This window comes from Crocuta crocuta, unplaced genomic scaffold, assembly GCF_008692635.1.
Source record: "Crocuta crocuta isolate KB4526 unplaced genomic scaffold, BGI_CrCroc_1.0 scaffold84, whole genome shotgun sequence".
NCBI lineage: Eukaryota > Metazoa > Chordata > Mammalia > Carnivora > Hyaenidae > Crocuta > Crocuta crocuta.
The window spans coordinates 3,518,333-3,534,065 of NW_027530213.1; the positions used below are offsets into that span (position 1 = coordinate 3,518,333).

The 15,733-nt window shown below is 42.5% G+C and overlaps 1 protein-coding gene across 4 annotated transcripts in view; it reads right to left on the bottom strand.

Moving 5' to 3' along the window:
* Positions 1-759: 759 nt before the first annotated feature.
* TTC3 (tetratricopeptide repeat domain 3) overlaps positions 760-15,733 on the bottom strand; it is a 122,462-nt gene continuing 107,488 nt past the window's right edge. For all 4 annotated transcript variants that reach the window (XM_077765454.1, XM_077765453.1, XM_077765455.1 and 1 more), the window contains 8 exons: positions 15,416-15,516; positions 13,112-13,202; positions 12,576-12,677; positions 9,371-9,732; positions 7,464-7,590; positions 7,174-7,287; positions 3,498-3,590; positions 760-2,302 (listed from right to left, as the gene is read on the bottom strand). In XM_077765454.1, coding sequence (XP_077621580.1) covers positions 2,237-2,302; positions 3,498-3,590; positions 7,174-7,287; positions 7,464-7,590; positions 9,371-9,732; positions 12,576-12,677; positions 13,112-13,202; positions 15,416-15,516 — 1,056 coding nt within the window. In that variant the 3' untranslated portion in view covers positions 760-2,236. The remainder of the gene's footprint in view (positions 2,303-3,497; positions 3,591-7,173; positions 7,288-7,463; positions 7,591-9,370; positions 9,733-12,575; positions 12,678-13,111; positions 13,203-15,415; positions 15,517-15,733) is intronic.

Below are 15,733 nucleotides of genomic sequence, written 5' to 3' on the forward strand. Positions count from 1 at the left end.
CCAGGAAGATCGTCTATGCTTTCTTCAGAAACTTTATTTCACTTTCATACTTAGGACCATGATCCTTTTGGAGATAAACTTATGTGGTGTGAGGTCAAGGTTCACTTCTTTCATATATACATCTTAAATGATTACTTTTTCTGATTATTAATGGTTGTCTCATTAGGATTTTGTACTAAGTGTCGTTTAATTTCTGCATTTTTGCTGAATAATTTATCCCTTTCATTCACTCCTTAAGAGGAAGTAGGAAGAGACAGTATCACCCAGAGGCAACGACAGAGTGAAAGAACCCAGTTCGGACCCCAAACCAGGGAGCTGGGATCACACACCTTCTCCACTAGGATTGGACTTGCTCAGACCCCCTCCCATGCCCCCGTACCAACCAGAGAGCCTTGGTCCTAAATCCAAAGTGACCAGAGAGGTGGCCTCAGAACTGCTCGTGTGTGGTGAAAGCCACAGTTTCCATTTTCCTTTGTTGTACCATCACAGTGTCCACAGTTATCTTAGGTAGATTCAGGACAAGGCTGTTATTTGTTAAATGACTTTGAGGAGATTTGATTTCTTCTGCTCTCTTGTCCACTTGTTCACATCCCACAGTCTGGGCTACGCTGAGGAATTCTATTTCCTAATCTAACAAAGTCTTTCTTATACAGGACCACCAAACTCTTCCCCTGTGCACGTATGTATGTGTCAATTTTCTAGTAGAATCCTTTTAAAAAGTTACTTGAGAAAGGACAGACAAGCCTGACAGTAAGCTGATGTTATTTTAGAGTGCTTTTTATTTTGAAACTTACAACAGGACATGGGTGAGGCATGTTCACAAGTATTTGTTTGGTGTACAAAATACATTTTCTCACTCTCCAGCTGCTCTTTTCCTCTGTGTCCGCTGCTACACGCTGGTCCCTACATATGTTCCTGTCTTCAGCTCTCAGGTATTAGGAACGTGCAGACAATGTTTCAGGGACCCTCAATGGGAATCTGCTTCAAACTACAGAGTGAGCTTCAATGGACTAAGTCACCACGACATCAAAACTCACGGGGAACCAAGGCTGAAGAAGGTGACCAAGTCAGCTCACGAGCTTGGGACTGTGAGCTTCCAGGGGAACAAAGAACACGACAAAAAACATTTTTTGATGTCCGAGAGAAATGGAATGTATCCACAATTTGTGGTTCTGTATTTACCACGGTTTATAAGCCACGAAAGCTCTCTAGCATTTTGACAGATTCTAATGTAGAGTTTTGTTCTCACACCAGAGTGCAAGAGTGCATGCATTACTCCACGCAAATGTCACACACGGAGTGAGCAAAACACGGACACCTCAGGATTGTCTAATTACACAAGGACCTCTCTCTGGTGGTGGGACAGGGAGGGGAATGACGAAACTATTTCCCCATTGTGCCCACTATGCGTCAGACAGAGATACCCAAACGTGTCGTCATGAAGAAGGACAAATGCTGCTCGTAGGAGTAAGGGACTGAAAGAACAACTCCCAAGTGCAGGGCTGGGGTGTAAATATGTAGCCTCAATTTTCAGGGCAAAAAAAGTCTTGGCTAACACTAATAAGAAAGTGTTTGTAACCAATTTTCAAAAATTAAATTATATCTTTAGGTGATGAAAAATAAGTCCTTTATAAATCTACTGGGGATATAAAATAATGAACTGAAAAAGCAAAATCACATCGTGTTTCATGAAAAGGGGATTTGAATCTTTTGGTTTAAATCAGTCAATATGTTATCATTTACTACAGATTATTAAAGGGTGTTCGCTTATGCCAATTTAAGTGCAGAATCTCTGAGGAAAAATGTAGGCATTTTATAAGGAATACTGACTTGTAAAAATTTTAACCTGGGGCACTTTGACAGGTCAGAATACTCACAATTCAAGTACTGCTTTGAGGTGCTCCCAACACTTTCCAAAAGAAGCCTCTCTCAGAAAGCACCTCTGCAAGCAGCCCCAACAACTGAGGAAAGTGGCTACATGTAATTTTACTAGCCACTGTTTGCTATGATCAAGGTGTTTAATAAGAGCAGGGAAATTACTATCAACTATATTAAAGATTTCCCTTTATTAGCGCTGTGACACACAGTGCAAAGCATCTTCAAGTGTTTGCCTTTTATACCAGAAGTAATATACGGTTTTTCTTCCAATTCAACAAACCAGTAAACGGCTCTTCAGTGAACCGTGACTAGCTAGGAAAGCAGGCTGGCCTCTTCCAGAAGGTGCCGGCTATTCTTCTTACAGGAGATCCTGATCAAGGCAGGTCGGGCAAGTGCTCTGCCCTTTCAGCCACTGCTTAAAGCACTGAAAACGAGAAGACAAAATCAGTCAGTGTCTTAAGGAGCATATGGGGCCTGAGCTCTCCCGTGCTGCTCAACGGACATGGTCAACTTCACTTCCAAGTCTGGAGGGATCTGGAGGGGCCTGCAGCGGCCCAACACTCAGGAACACGGAAGCCTACCCAAGCTAGGAGTGTGCCCCAAGCCTCAGGAACACAGCGTCTCACCTCAGGATCTGACTCATGAACTCTGGGCCTCCGAACTGACCTCAGGGGGACGGCCTTGCCCCTCCAGTTGCCCCACACTCCAGCTTCAGCCCTGGCATTTCAATGCCCTGGGTTCCAGAGGCTGGCATCTTCTTGGCCCTGGGACTCTCAGCCAATATTTAACCGATCCTCTCCTGACTGGTCTTGGACCCTGTACACCCCACCAGCCTGCACACTGCAGCCTTGACTGATGTCTGTCTACCCACTGGGGTCCCAAGTTGCTCCTGGCTGGTGTGTTGCTGCTACCGAGCTGGGAACGTGTGTTAGGTCTGGAAGCGCGGGCACACACCCCTATACCCGCACGAGACAGGCCATGTAAGAGACTGCAAGCGGTCTCGACTCCTCCTAGTAAGTATATTGTATCTATCCCTTTCCTCAAGGGATTAATAAACAGACATGGCAGAGACCTGACCTGTTCTAGACAGCAGCAGGGGTGCAGAATGAGTGCTCACAGTGACCAAAACAGCTACCCACGGATCTTAGGAGGATACAAACCAGAATCTTCCAGAATCAGGCACAATGGATTCAGTTAAATTTAGCTTTTCTCCTCTAAAATGTCAAACTTCATACACTGCACGAAACTAATAAACTCTTGCACTGTGCACCAATTCAGCCATATGTACAAGAAACTACCTTTCAGAAAACTAGTATTATTTTGAATTTCAGCACCAACCAAGATGACTGATGGAGCCAACTAGGACTGTCCTCCTCCGCCCACTATGTGATGGATGGAAAGGACGGTGTGCAGAGCCCCACACCCCAGGAGGCCTCTCCCCCCACCCCCTCCACCACAGCAGCAGTCTTTGGAAAGGGAGACAAGAAACACTGGCTCATAAAGAAAATGCTTTGAAAACACAAGAAGTATTGCCACCTAGGGAAAAAAGTTCCTTTCCATTTTCAAAATACTTCACAGTCAAATTACACGATAGGAGGATGGCCAAAGAGAATCCTTACCCCTTTGTGAAACTTGTGCCCACATTTTAGTACACGCACATTTTTGGATCTGAATACCTCATGGCATATTTCACAGGAAGCTGCACCTGATGCCTGTGGGAACAAACGTATTCCAAAAGAATAACTAAAAAGAATAACTTTTTATTTACTACATGAGCTCTTCCTACAAGTGGACTTCAAGCACTGTGGTCATTAATGTGGCAAATTACTCCCAATTACAGCTAAGCAGGCTGACCGTACAACTTATTTTTTATTTTTATTTATTAAAAGAAATTTTATTTTTGACAGAGGGAAAGAGAGGGAGAGAGAGGCAAAGAGAGAGGGAGACACAGAATCCAAAGCAGGCTCCAGGCTCTCAGGCTCTGAGCTGTCAGCACAGAGCTCGAAGTGGGGCTTTATTTAACCCATGAGACATGAGATCATGACCAGAGCCCAAGTTGGACGCCTAACTGATTGAACCACCCAGGTGCCCTTATTTTTAAAATTTAAATCCAAGTTAGTTGACATACGGTGTAATAATGGTTTCAGGAATGGAATTTATGGACTCATCCCCTAAATGTAATGCCCAGTGCTCATCCCAGCAAGCGCCCTCCTTAATGCCCATCACCCATTAGCCCATTCCTCCCCTCCCCCCCNCCTCACCAGTAACCCTCAGTTGGGAACAACTTATTTTTTTAACAGCATTTAAGAAAAAATATAAACATGGGTGGTGCCTGGGTGGCTTAGTCAGTTAAGTGCCCGACTTCAGATCAGGTCATGATCTACCGGTTCGTGAGTTCAAGCCCCATGTTGGGCTCTGCACTGACAGCGAGGAGTCTGCTTTGGATTCTTGGTTTCCCTCTCTCTCTGATGCTCCCTCACGCACGTGCAGATGTGTGTGCTTTCTCTCTCTCAAAAATAAACATTAAAAAAAACCCATAAACATACAAAAGAAAAAATACACTTTTAAAGTTCTAATTTTCTCAGAGAAAAAACATTTTATATGGTTGACAGATTCCCATGAAATCACTATAAATTTCTAATTATCCCATCTCACACCTAAACTATGGTAAGAATACTATAAACTGCTGTGGGGTGGACTGAAATCATGGAAGTGCACGATTCCTGACACAAACAGCTGGTCAGGACAATCTGAATAAAAGCAAGTCACAAAACAGTACATATTATATAATCACACAATTTTTTAAAAATAAAGAGAATGGGTGTAGGGAGAGATAACCCAGTAAAGAGGCTGTAAACATATAGAATGTGGACAAGTGGTTACTTTCAGTTCAGAGAGATTTAACTTCTCCCCCTGGTATTTTCTAAAGTTCTATGAATGTGGGTTAAGTGCGCAAATCAAAACAAAACAAACTGACAGTTCGCTCAGCAAACACGGAGGTCAGGGACCGTGCAGGGCGCACTGGGTTGAGTGGGAGTCTCCAGCTGCAGCGGCACACAGTCTGGTGAGCGCAGACGGCATTTTCTGGGACAGCAGAGCCAGAGCGCCACCCAGGACACCAGGCACAAGTTCTCCATACAACTCACAGCACCTACCCACACGGCACCAGTACTTTCCAGTCCCCCACCCCTCTCAACTCCGAGCACGAGCACGCTGAGGGCAGGAAGGAGCTCATTCTTCTATAACCTTGGCAACCGACAAGGAACCCGGCCCCAAACGGATTCTCCGTCAACCGTCAGGCAAGTGCGTGGAAGGAGCCCTGGGATTAAGGTCAGGGAGACACACGGGGGCAAAAGGCCCTGAAGACGCTGAACTGCTGAATGGGGTTTTCTGTCTCTCCTCCGGGGGTGACGGGCAGACGCAGCAGAGTGAGGTGTTCTAGCTCCTCTCCGCGACCCGGATGGGAGGGTCAGGGAAGCAACAGAGGGTCGGTTAAGGCTCTGCAGAGCTCAGAGCTAGGTTTGGCTCAAAAACCCAGTTAACTTGACTATTTCCTAGCACGGAAAGATGGGTACGATACATATCTCAGTGGGAAAAAAGAGGCACAAAAAGTATGCACAGTTTTGACTAACTTCACACACACACATACACACACACACGAGAGTTCAGAAAAACAAAGAACAGCCTCGTAACATTGGTTACCTTAAAGACTGGGTTTGGGATGCTTTAAATGCTTTTTATTTGTATTTCCCAGTATGAACACATACTGGTGTTTTAATTTAAAAATAAAGCAAACTACTTTTAATTTTTAAATAACTACCTATGATGATCAAACTAAGTCCCGTCTGAATACATTTTTTTCCTCGTAGATCAACTTTTACAGCTTTACTCCTATCAACATCAACTGTGAAGCAGATCTCTCTCCTGAAGGGGGCTGCGGTCCGTCTGGGGGTGGGGCTGTCCCTGAGGATGCTCTGAGGACCTGGCGGGAGGGNCTGAGAACGCTCTGCATGCTCACAAGCTTTCTCACTGGAGTTAGACGCTCTGGGAACTGAGTGCATGAGGTCTGGAAAACCTCCAAAGAACAGTGGGAAATGAAAATGTACAGGAGAATAAAAACCTCCTGTTCACAAAAAGATTCACTGCTTAGTACAAGTCAGCAAACTAGTAATGTGTGCAGTCATGCATCGCTGACTCCGCTACGGGGCCATAATCTCTTGCAATTTTGATTTCATCTAAACTCTGATACCACAGTTGGACAAAAGGGAAAAGACATGCTTTACACCAGAATCAATCTGGAGCCTATGGCCTTGGGCCACGCAGGTGACAGCTTCTCTTCCAACCACGTTTGGTCCCGAGTACACAGTCCCTGGTGTCAGCTGGGTCCGTGTGGCGAGGATCAGGGAATTACATGCTGCACACCCAGATCAAATGAGGGAATGTGGGCAAGCTGCAGGAATCATCTGTGCCTCAGTTTCCTCATTACAGAGACCATTACAATGTCTTCTCAATTGAGATCATAGATGCCACAGTACTTTGTAAAAAGATCTATATAATGGTAACATTCATATTGTCTAAATGAACAATAAACATTTAAAATCTGTGTATCAAATTAAAGGCAAGTTCAGCCCATTCTAGTGTCCCCCACCCTCATCCCCTCCAGACGCTCACGGGGAGAGGGAAAGGAAGCAGCCAGACCTGGACACACAGCTAGACCCTGGTAATTCGACTGTAGCACTTCATCCAGGTAACAGCCTCAACAAGCAGGTAAGAGCTGAGCTCACCGTGTCACTAAGTGACAGAACCAAGTCTGTGTGATTCCAAAGCCCGTGGTGACATGGCAGAAAATGATCCAAAAATCTTTTCCCCCAACTGTTGAAAATATCACCTGTGATATAAAAAATTAACTTGTACTTGACTGTCTGCAGGCCCAGTTTCCACAATGTAGTCGGAACTTTCCTCGCAGAGGCACTTCTTCCAACAGGCACTCCAAGCTCCCATAAAAGCAGAGATGGGGTCACCGGTTACAGACTGTTTTAATGGAAACTCAAGAACATCTAAATTTGGTTTCTAATGTTTTTTTTTTAAGTAGACTCCACGCCCAACGTGCAGCTCAAACGCATGACCTTGAGATTAATAGTCACACACACCATTGACTGAGCCAGCCAGGGGCCCCTTTTAAGATCAAATAAATTAAATCTAGAAATGAAGAGAATGGAGCTAAAATTATTAGATTTTATTCTTTCTTCTTCTTCATTAGAAAAACCAAACTGACTCCACAAGTACAATACTCACAGGGGTATCTTCTGTCTTCTGTCCCTTGGTTTTAGGCGATGGACCAGCAGTCACGGAGGATGGGCTCTGTGCAGAGCTGGGCTCAGGCAACCTCTTGTCCTTTCCGGAAGCTGGCTGCAGGGACAATGCAGGGGGTGGAGAAGCAAGTTCAGTAACCCAAAAGCTTGCCCACCTTCTGTCTTTACTAAAGTGTTCTCCACATTTGATTGGACACATTTCTTTTTTTGATTATAAATTCTTATTTTATAAATAAAATGGACCATTTTATTGTATCTGGATGAAACACTGACCTTTTTCTTTTTCTGTTCATCTAGAATGTGTTCTGTCACTCTTTGGACAATTTCATCAATACTCAATCCTGACAGCGAGTTCTTGTTCTTGTTTCGTACTTTTTTAATAAAACCAGCAAGCTCGGTGCTAAAAAGACAAAGTGGAGATAAATGACAAAAGAAAGTCAAAGTTTTCTACTGTGAAGAAATACTGTGTGCCGATATTAACCCAACAGCTAAAAGAAACAGACCAAATACATGCAAACAAAATAAATTTGTAAACAATAGCAACGGTATATAAAAGCAGCTGGATCACTCTTTCTAAGTAGTTACGGAAATTCCAATACTTCTAAATATTTATTTAACTAGAATGTCAAAATAACAGTGTATCACTAGATCTACTTGACATACCCATCTCTACCTAGAAACCTGACTTCCTACAGCATGGGTGTATTGTAGATTTATGCCACATCACTGACTGATCAGAAAACATTGGTTCTGACTTGAAATCAATAAACTCTCTTTCTATCTAAGAGGAAATCAGATTTGCTGACTATCTTCCTTAAGAAAATCTGACAAGGTTTTCAAAGCCTGAATTTCTCACAAGTACCAGTGGATGGAATTAAACCATTAATCAACAGGAACTTGATATTTGCAGCACTAATACCTCAAGTGTCTTAACTTTCAGAAAATTAGGATGCGTTTCTATTCGGTGGTTTAAACATTCCCAAATTTAGGATTGCAAACAATTTATTTCTAAGGTATCTTCGTTAATTATAACTTGAATATTTTTACAATTGGCATGGGAACTGCTATTGAGAAAACTTACAATGTTTCTCAAACTTAGTCAGGGCTAAATATGCCCAAGTGCACATATCTATTTTCAAATAAGCAGGGCTCCGCCAACAGATGCAAAACATTAATTCTAGTCAATCATAATTTAACCACTATTTTGTTTCAAAAGTATAATTTCAAAACCTGTAACTAAGATCATATCAAAGACAGAAGTAACATGACACAGAGGGTCACCCAAGGATGTGCCCTCCTCTCTTCCTAGCTGCATCCCAGAGATACTGCCTTCCCTTCTCTCCTGGCTGAGACAAGGAATATGTGTCCTCTTTCACACCAAGCTGGAGAGCAAGGCCAGAGGCTGGAGGTGGAAACCCCGGCTGGCTGCTACAGCAGTGCTCCGACGCTCACAGGACCCTCTGTAACACACCCACAGCCCCGATTCACTAATAGATTACATCTAGTCTTTCCAACCTCACACCTCTAACAAATCAGAGGTGTCTAGCAAGGTCAAAGTTGCTGCCACTTTCTTTACTATGTGGTATCTCTTCCCCTAAATTATTTAAACTAATGATTTGCAGGGTTTTTTCCTCCCTATTTTGAGAGAGACAGAGAGAGAGAGAGGCAGAGAAAGAGAAAAGACAGCAGGGGAGGGGGCAGAGAGAGAGAGGCAGACAGAATCCCAAGCAGGCTCTACAGCTGTCAGTACAGAGCTCCACATGAGGATCCAACTCACAAACTGTGAGATCATGACCTGAGCTGAAACCAAGTGTCCGATGCTTAACCAACAGGAGCCGCCCAGGCACCACTGCAGCTTTGTTCTTCACTTAGGGATTCCCTAACTAGGACTGGAGCAGGTTACTGACCTCACCAAATCTAAGCAAACTGCCCCGGTTCTGATGAGTGTGGAATGACCAGTGTTAGTGTTTTCAATCTAGTTACGCACACTGAAAGGTTGGTTTGAAAACGCTCACCTCTATGTTTACGAAAAAGGGAAGAAATGAAGCACCTGTCTTTCTGAATAAAACAATTATGGAGTTGTTTCCACTTTAGCCCCTAATTGGCCAAAATGTTATCTGATCAGGAAACCTCAGTTCAATAAGGTATTTAACAGAGTCACACACCATTTATATCTGTACCTGCTGTAACATGGGAATACCGCTGACAGGTGCTCAATAATACTATTGAACGGCTTTTTTGGAGACTGGCTCGACCGAGTGGCACGTCCTGGTAGCTTCTGATCTGCCACAAGACTTTGTTTTGGCGGAGTTTCCTGGCCTGTGCTCTTACACTCTGGCCTCGGGTCAACTTCGGGTTGACAGGAGAGCGATCCTGACCGTGGGGGAGAAGAAGTCCCCACAGGGCCATCGCTGGCAGAGACCAGACTTGAATCCTTGGGACCTGTCGTGTGGTTTCCAGGCCCATGGCCTGCAGAAGCGGCGGCCGTGGTGGTTCCATGATCATCTTGGCTTAAAGACTCAGGAGGTAACTGAGGGAGAATCTAGGAAGAAAACACCACAGTCGCTGGATCACTAAGAGAAACATCTGTGGACAAAGACTGACGAGGAAGCGTGACTATAATAACCCTGGGTGCTCAAGCACATGGGAAACTTGAATCCAAAAATTTAAATGGTTTTTGTTTTTAAAAAACTGCTGGTCACCTCCTCTTTAAAATGAGCTCTCCTGGGCCCTACACTGCTGGCCTCCCTCTCCCTCTCTGGAACTCCCTCCCAGCTCTCTGTGCAGTGTTTATGCCTGTTTGTGCCTTAATGTGGACGCTCCTTATGATGCTGTTGGGGGAGGGGGTGAATCTCTACTCCCTGCTACACCCTCTCCCCAGGACATCTCACATTCTCTGATGCCTCAGACACTGTGCTAGGTACTGATAATGCCCACTTTTTACAAGATCCTAGTCTAGAATATTTGCCTGAGACTCAAACCTGCAAATCCAAACTCCCTAATTAGGCAAATCTACTGGGTGATTCCAAGGCCACATGAACTCAGTGTCTTCAAAATTGGGCTCAGCTTGGTCCCGAACCTTGCTCTCCCTCAAGACCCACTACCACTCTCTGACCCACAACATGGCTAGTGACAGTGAGCCCCTCTCTCACTTCATACTGTGGACAAGCGGACAGTCATTAGGATCAGAGCTGAGGCTCTCCTTACTTGAAACCTACAGTGGCTTCTTAGTGACCTCAGGAAAAGTCAAACTGCTAAACACACCTTACAGGGTAAGCCTCCCATCGTTCTGGCTCCTGGGTACTTTTATAATATTTCTCACCAAAGCTCCCCCCTGTCATACTGGGCTTCTTTTATATCCATGAAAGGAGTGTTCTCTATTTTCCTAGCCTCCAAATATGCTGTTCCTTCCATTTGAACACTCTGACCCTCCAAATATCACACCATCCAGCCCTCCTCAAACACACACCCATGTCTTCCTTTTGCCTGGTTAATTCCTATTCCAGATCTCTGGCTCACAGAGACCTCCAACAGGGATCTTCTGCTGAGGTCTGGACCTCTTCGTCAGGTTACTGCCTCCTAATTTATGCTGCTGTAGCGTTTTACGCTCCCATGAAAAACCTTGGCACACGTTACTTATAATTATGGGCTTAACATCTCTCTTTTCCCAAACCCATATGTCCTTTGAGTGAAGAGACCACATCTAATCTTGATCACCACTAAATACCCAATGAATGAATGCGGGAGAAATGACACACAAAGCTAATACTTTTTAGGGTAATATTTATTACTCAAGTTCCTGGCACTCTATGAGTTCCCAAGGTTTTGGATATTAAGATTTTTTGGTATATTTATAAAATTACAGAAGCTAGAACTAAAAGTTAATAGTGAATATTCTGTTGAGATCTCACATTTTTTCCCTTCCATTCTGCCACGAAAGCTTGGAAACACTATAAATGATACGTGAGATTTAATTCTACATAAAGATCTACTTCTTACTCAGTTCAATGGAGAGAAAAATGTTTTTCTATGGAGAGAAGAAACTGGGTCTCAATAGAATATTTTTCTCAGTTCAAGGTGGCTAAACTTGTTTAAAAACATTTTTGGCAGATTGAAATCACAAGTTGAATGCTTACTGTGCAAAGTCCTGGCGAGCAGAAGACTTTCGAGATCAGGCTTCTGTCTGTAGGGAGCCTGTCACCTGTTAAGGAGACTGAGTGCATGTGACAGAAGGGCTACAAGGGTGAGGGGGCAAATGAGGGCCGCCTTGACCAGGCTTTGAGGTGCCGCCTAGGCAAAGGTCTGGCAATAGCAGGAAGGTGCAAATCAGGAGCTACGAAAACAGTCTCCTTATAGCAGACTACTTCACCAGCAGGTTTAACGTTGAGCCAAAATATTCTGAAACCACCTCTAATCTGAGTCCTTTAAATTCTTACACTCTGATCTCCTTTGGGCTTAACTCATTTTCACATTGGCTGACATGTGCTCTGTGTCTAAATAAGCAGAATGTACCCCCAGAAGACAATAAAGTGATACCTGGTGTAGCCATACTTTAAAGTCCGCAATATCAAATTAACATCTTTCTTTACTGTGCTGCATAGTTTAAAATACAAAGACTGGAGTGCCTGGGTGGCTCAGTCGGTTGAGTGCCCGACTTTGGCTCAGGTCATGGTCTCACAGTTCAGGGGTTCGAGCCCCACATCAGGCTCTGTCCTGACAGCTCAGAGCCTGGAACCTGCTTCGGATTCTGTGTCTCCCTCTCTCTCTGACCCTCCCCCACTCGTGTTCTGTGTGTCTTCCCCCCAAAAAATTAAAATAAACGTTAAAAGAAATTTTTTTTAAATACAGAGACAGGTTTGGCAATCACTATTATTCCAAAGATTTATCAGCAAATACCTCAAAATAGCAGTAAAATATGAGACTTAACCAGCAAAATGTCTGCCTGTCTCAGGCACAGCACTCTGTACTCTCTATTTGATGAGGAAGCAGATCTTAATTTTGGTCTTATGCCCCCAAATATCTAGTAATAAGACTGCCTCCGAGGTGGTATCAATAGAGAGAGCTAGTCTAAATCACAGGCACCTGCTCCTCCTGTATTATTCGTTCAAATGCAGAAAACACACACCGGCATTCAGAAAAGAAAGACATACCAACCTTATGTTCACTTCAGTCTTGTCCTTAGACACTGATTTAGAAAGACTCCTCTTCCATTTATATAAGAATGTTTATTATAAAGCTTGAAATGTTAACCAGTAGCACCAATAATGAAAACATTAAGGCAATTATTAATCCACCTCATTCCCGCTCCCAGAATACAAACAATAAAAAACTACTTTGGCCACATAAGGAAGAAACTGTGGTGACAGAAAGATGTGACAGACTTACTGTGTTACAGACAGGAAGTGAAAGGTCAGGAATCTGCACTCTAGAAAGTTCACTGAGCCGAGAGCCATTTTTAATTGCCTTAATTTGTTCTTCAAATTGAGACTGTAGGTAGAAGGAAAAGTGTTAAATTTTTCTAATAAATTCCCAGGGAAAATCACAATTGTCAATTAATACTTTTTTCCTTACTATATATATCTACAAGTGGTCAACAATTTTCCAGGGAATATAATGGAGATGCAAAGTATCAGAACAATTGTTTCTTGTAAGGAAAGAAACTCAAAATGAGACCTCATTAATTGCAATGTACTACAGTCTTATCAAATAGAGCCTCTCTAATCTTAACAATGAAGGGCAGAGTTTAAGACCGTTAATTAAGAAAACAGCATTACTTTCAGGATAAACTCTTCTTAATAATTACAACAAAAAATATGTATGATCCTTAACAGCTCAAAAAAGAAAGAATTTCAATGACACAAGCCTCTCCTGAGAACTATAATCATCTTCTAGGTTTTGACAGAAAATATTTTGTAACTTACTTCTGCTTTCTCAATTTCCTTTCCAACCTTACAAAGAAATGATTCCCATGAAAGTACATCAGACTCCATATCAGGATATGCTTCAGAATCACTGAAAAAGTAGAAAACCATGAAATTGTTTAATGTCTACTTTAGGAATGTTTTAAAAGTTAAAAGCACTGAAGTGTAAATGACAACATTTAAACGTGAAAGATGTATTTCACATGATTATACACACCAAAGTGTATTTTTAAAGAATTATGTATCTTACAGACTCACCACTAGAAATAATTTGGGAAATCTTAATTACTGATCTAAGCAAACCCCCCCAAGCTGGTGGACAGAGAGCAAATATTCTCCTAAATTTTAATTTCTTTCCCTAAATTTGAAGATTTGACCACTTTTCATGTAACATCTTGTGTTTAACATAAAAGGGTGCTTTTACATTAAAAAAAACATTAAAAGGCAGCCTGGAACACTTGAAACATTCCAATAAAAGGTATATCCTTATTGTAAAATAAAGGGCGGGGCCTGACAGACCGTTAAGTTTATACCTCAGCACCTTTACTGAAAGTGACAAGCTTTCCAACTCCTAACTGGGAAGACGGAGAACACTATCAATCTGTGATTGTGTCAGTTCTCTTGACACATCTTTTTAAGTTTATTTTGAGAGGGAAAGAGAGTGGGAGAGAACAAGCAACATGCGTGACCGGGGATGTGCCAAAGACAGAGGGAGAGAGAGACAATGCCAAGCAGGCTCCTTACTGTTGATGGAGAGCCTGAGGTGGGGCTCGATCTCACAAACCTTGAGATCTTGACCTGAGCTGAAATCAAGAGCCAGGCACTTAACCGACTGAGCGCCCGACTGAGCGCCCGGTTTTCTTTTTACATCTTAAGGAAAACCCAGGACATTTCCTCTTACTATCCTTTGGTGGAACGGGAGAGTCAACACGGCATCCCTGTGAAAGAAGCTACGTTTCCTATGAGCTTTAATAAGGAAGCTGACAAAAGGAGGTCTGAGATCTCCGTTTCTCAGAAGCGCCACAGTGCATGAGAACCAAACGCTGGCCTTTGAGAGCCCCCGGGCCTCCACTTCAGCTGCACTAGTCTTATAACCCGAATCAGCGTCCTGGTTTTCGTCTCTTTAGAAAGGTTCTCTCATGTGAAAAAAACCCTAAATTTAAAAATTGAAGAAATAACTACACATTCAAACTTTTTCCATGACCCACAGAACCTTTGGCTTGACACCAAGGGTTTGAAATGTAAGGCAAAAAGCAGAGGGAAGGATGGAAAACCTAACTGTGGAATGATAAAAAGACCAGATGAAAAATAATCCTTTGTGTGAAAATCCACACAGAAAAGTGCTAGAGGCTAGACTGAGGAAGACCCTCTAGAATTCCCAGGTAAACCTTATTCCTAAAACAAAGCCAAACAAACAAAAACAAGATTATGGAAAAGTTGAAAAAATGGCTATAAGTATCTTTTGAAGTGACATTTCCGTACTCTACCACAAAGACTGTTAAGTGATTGTTCTTTCAGAAGGTAATTGTTTAAAAAGCTTGAAAATGTGATGTTCATTCCAGAAATTTATTGCATGGAAATGATTAATGTGCATAAAAATGGAACAAGGAAACTCACAGAAATGCAGCTTTTATTAATGGAGTGTGCAAAAACCCAACTACACACCACCACAGTGGGGGTTCACTAATCATGACACATTTGTTGCTGGAATACTACTCAACTTTTCCAAATTAGATTAGAGGAATGTCATAACGGATATGAAAGGAAGTTTTCTTTATATTACTTAGTGTGTGTGTGTGTGTGTATATATATATATATATATGTATTTAATTATATAAAAATTTTTTTTTCCAAATATTTAATGGTTTCTTCCAAATTCCAAATTAGTTACATATCAATTAAGAATTACGGATAATCAGGGGAGTCTGGGTGGCTCAGCTGGTTTTGCATCTGACTCCTGATTTTGGCTCAGGTCATGATCTCATGGTTCGTGGGACTAAGCCCTACATCAGGCTCTGTGCTGACAGTGCGGAGCCTGCTTGGGATTCTCTCTCTCTCCCTCTGTCTCTGCTCCTCCCCCACTCTTTCTCTCAAAAATAAATAAACATTAAAAAAAAGAATTATGGATAATTTGTATCAGTTTGGTTTGTATATTTTGATTTTTCTACAACTGAACATGTATTGATGTATAACTATTAAAAACACAATGGTCCTGAATAATATAAACATGTTTTTGTCAAAGCAGCTCTAATGTGGACTTGCTACATGACACACCGGAAAGAACCCTGGGACCCCACACAGTACCTGCTCAGGGGCTTCAGGTACCTCAGATACGCTTCTGCTTGTGATTCCAGGATCTGTAATTTGTACACTTCCGTCTCCTTCCAGTTTTCAAGCACAGATACCTACCGTTAGATTAGATAACAGTGAAGTATTTTCAGAAAGTGAAAAACTGTTTTAAGGTTGTTAAATTGTAAACATTCTAAGCTGCTTTCAAGTTTCTTCCTTAAATGACAGATGATGACAGAATCACGAGAACCTTATGATGTGGTAATTTCACACAAGTGAACATGAATTAAAGAAAACTTGTGGATTTGAAAACAGAATAACATAATGACAGGA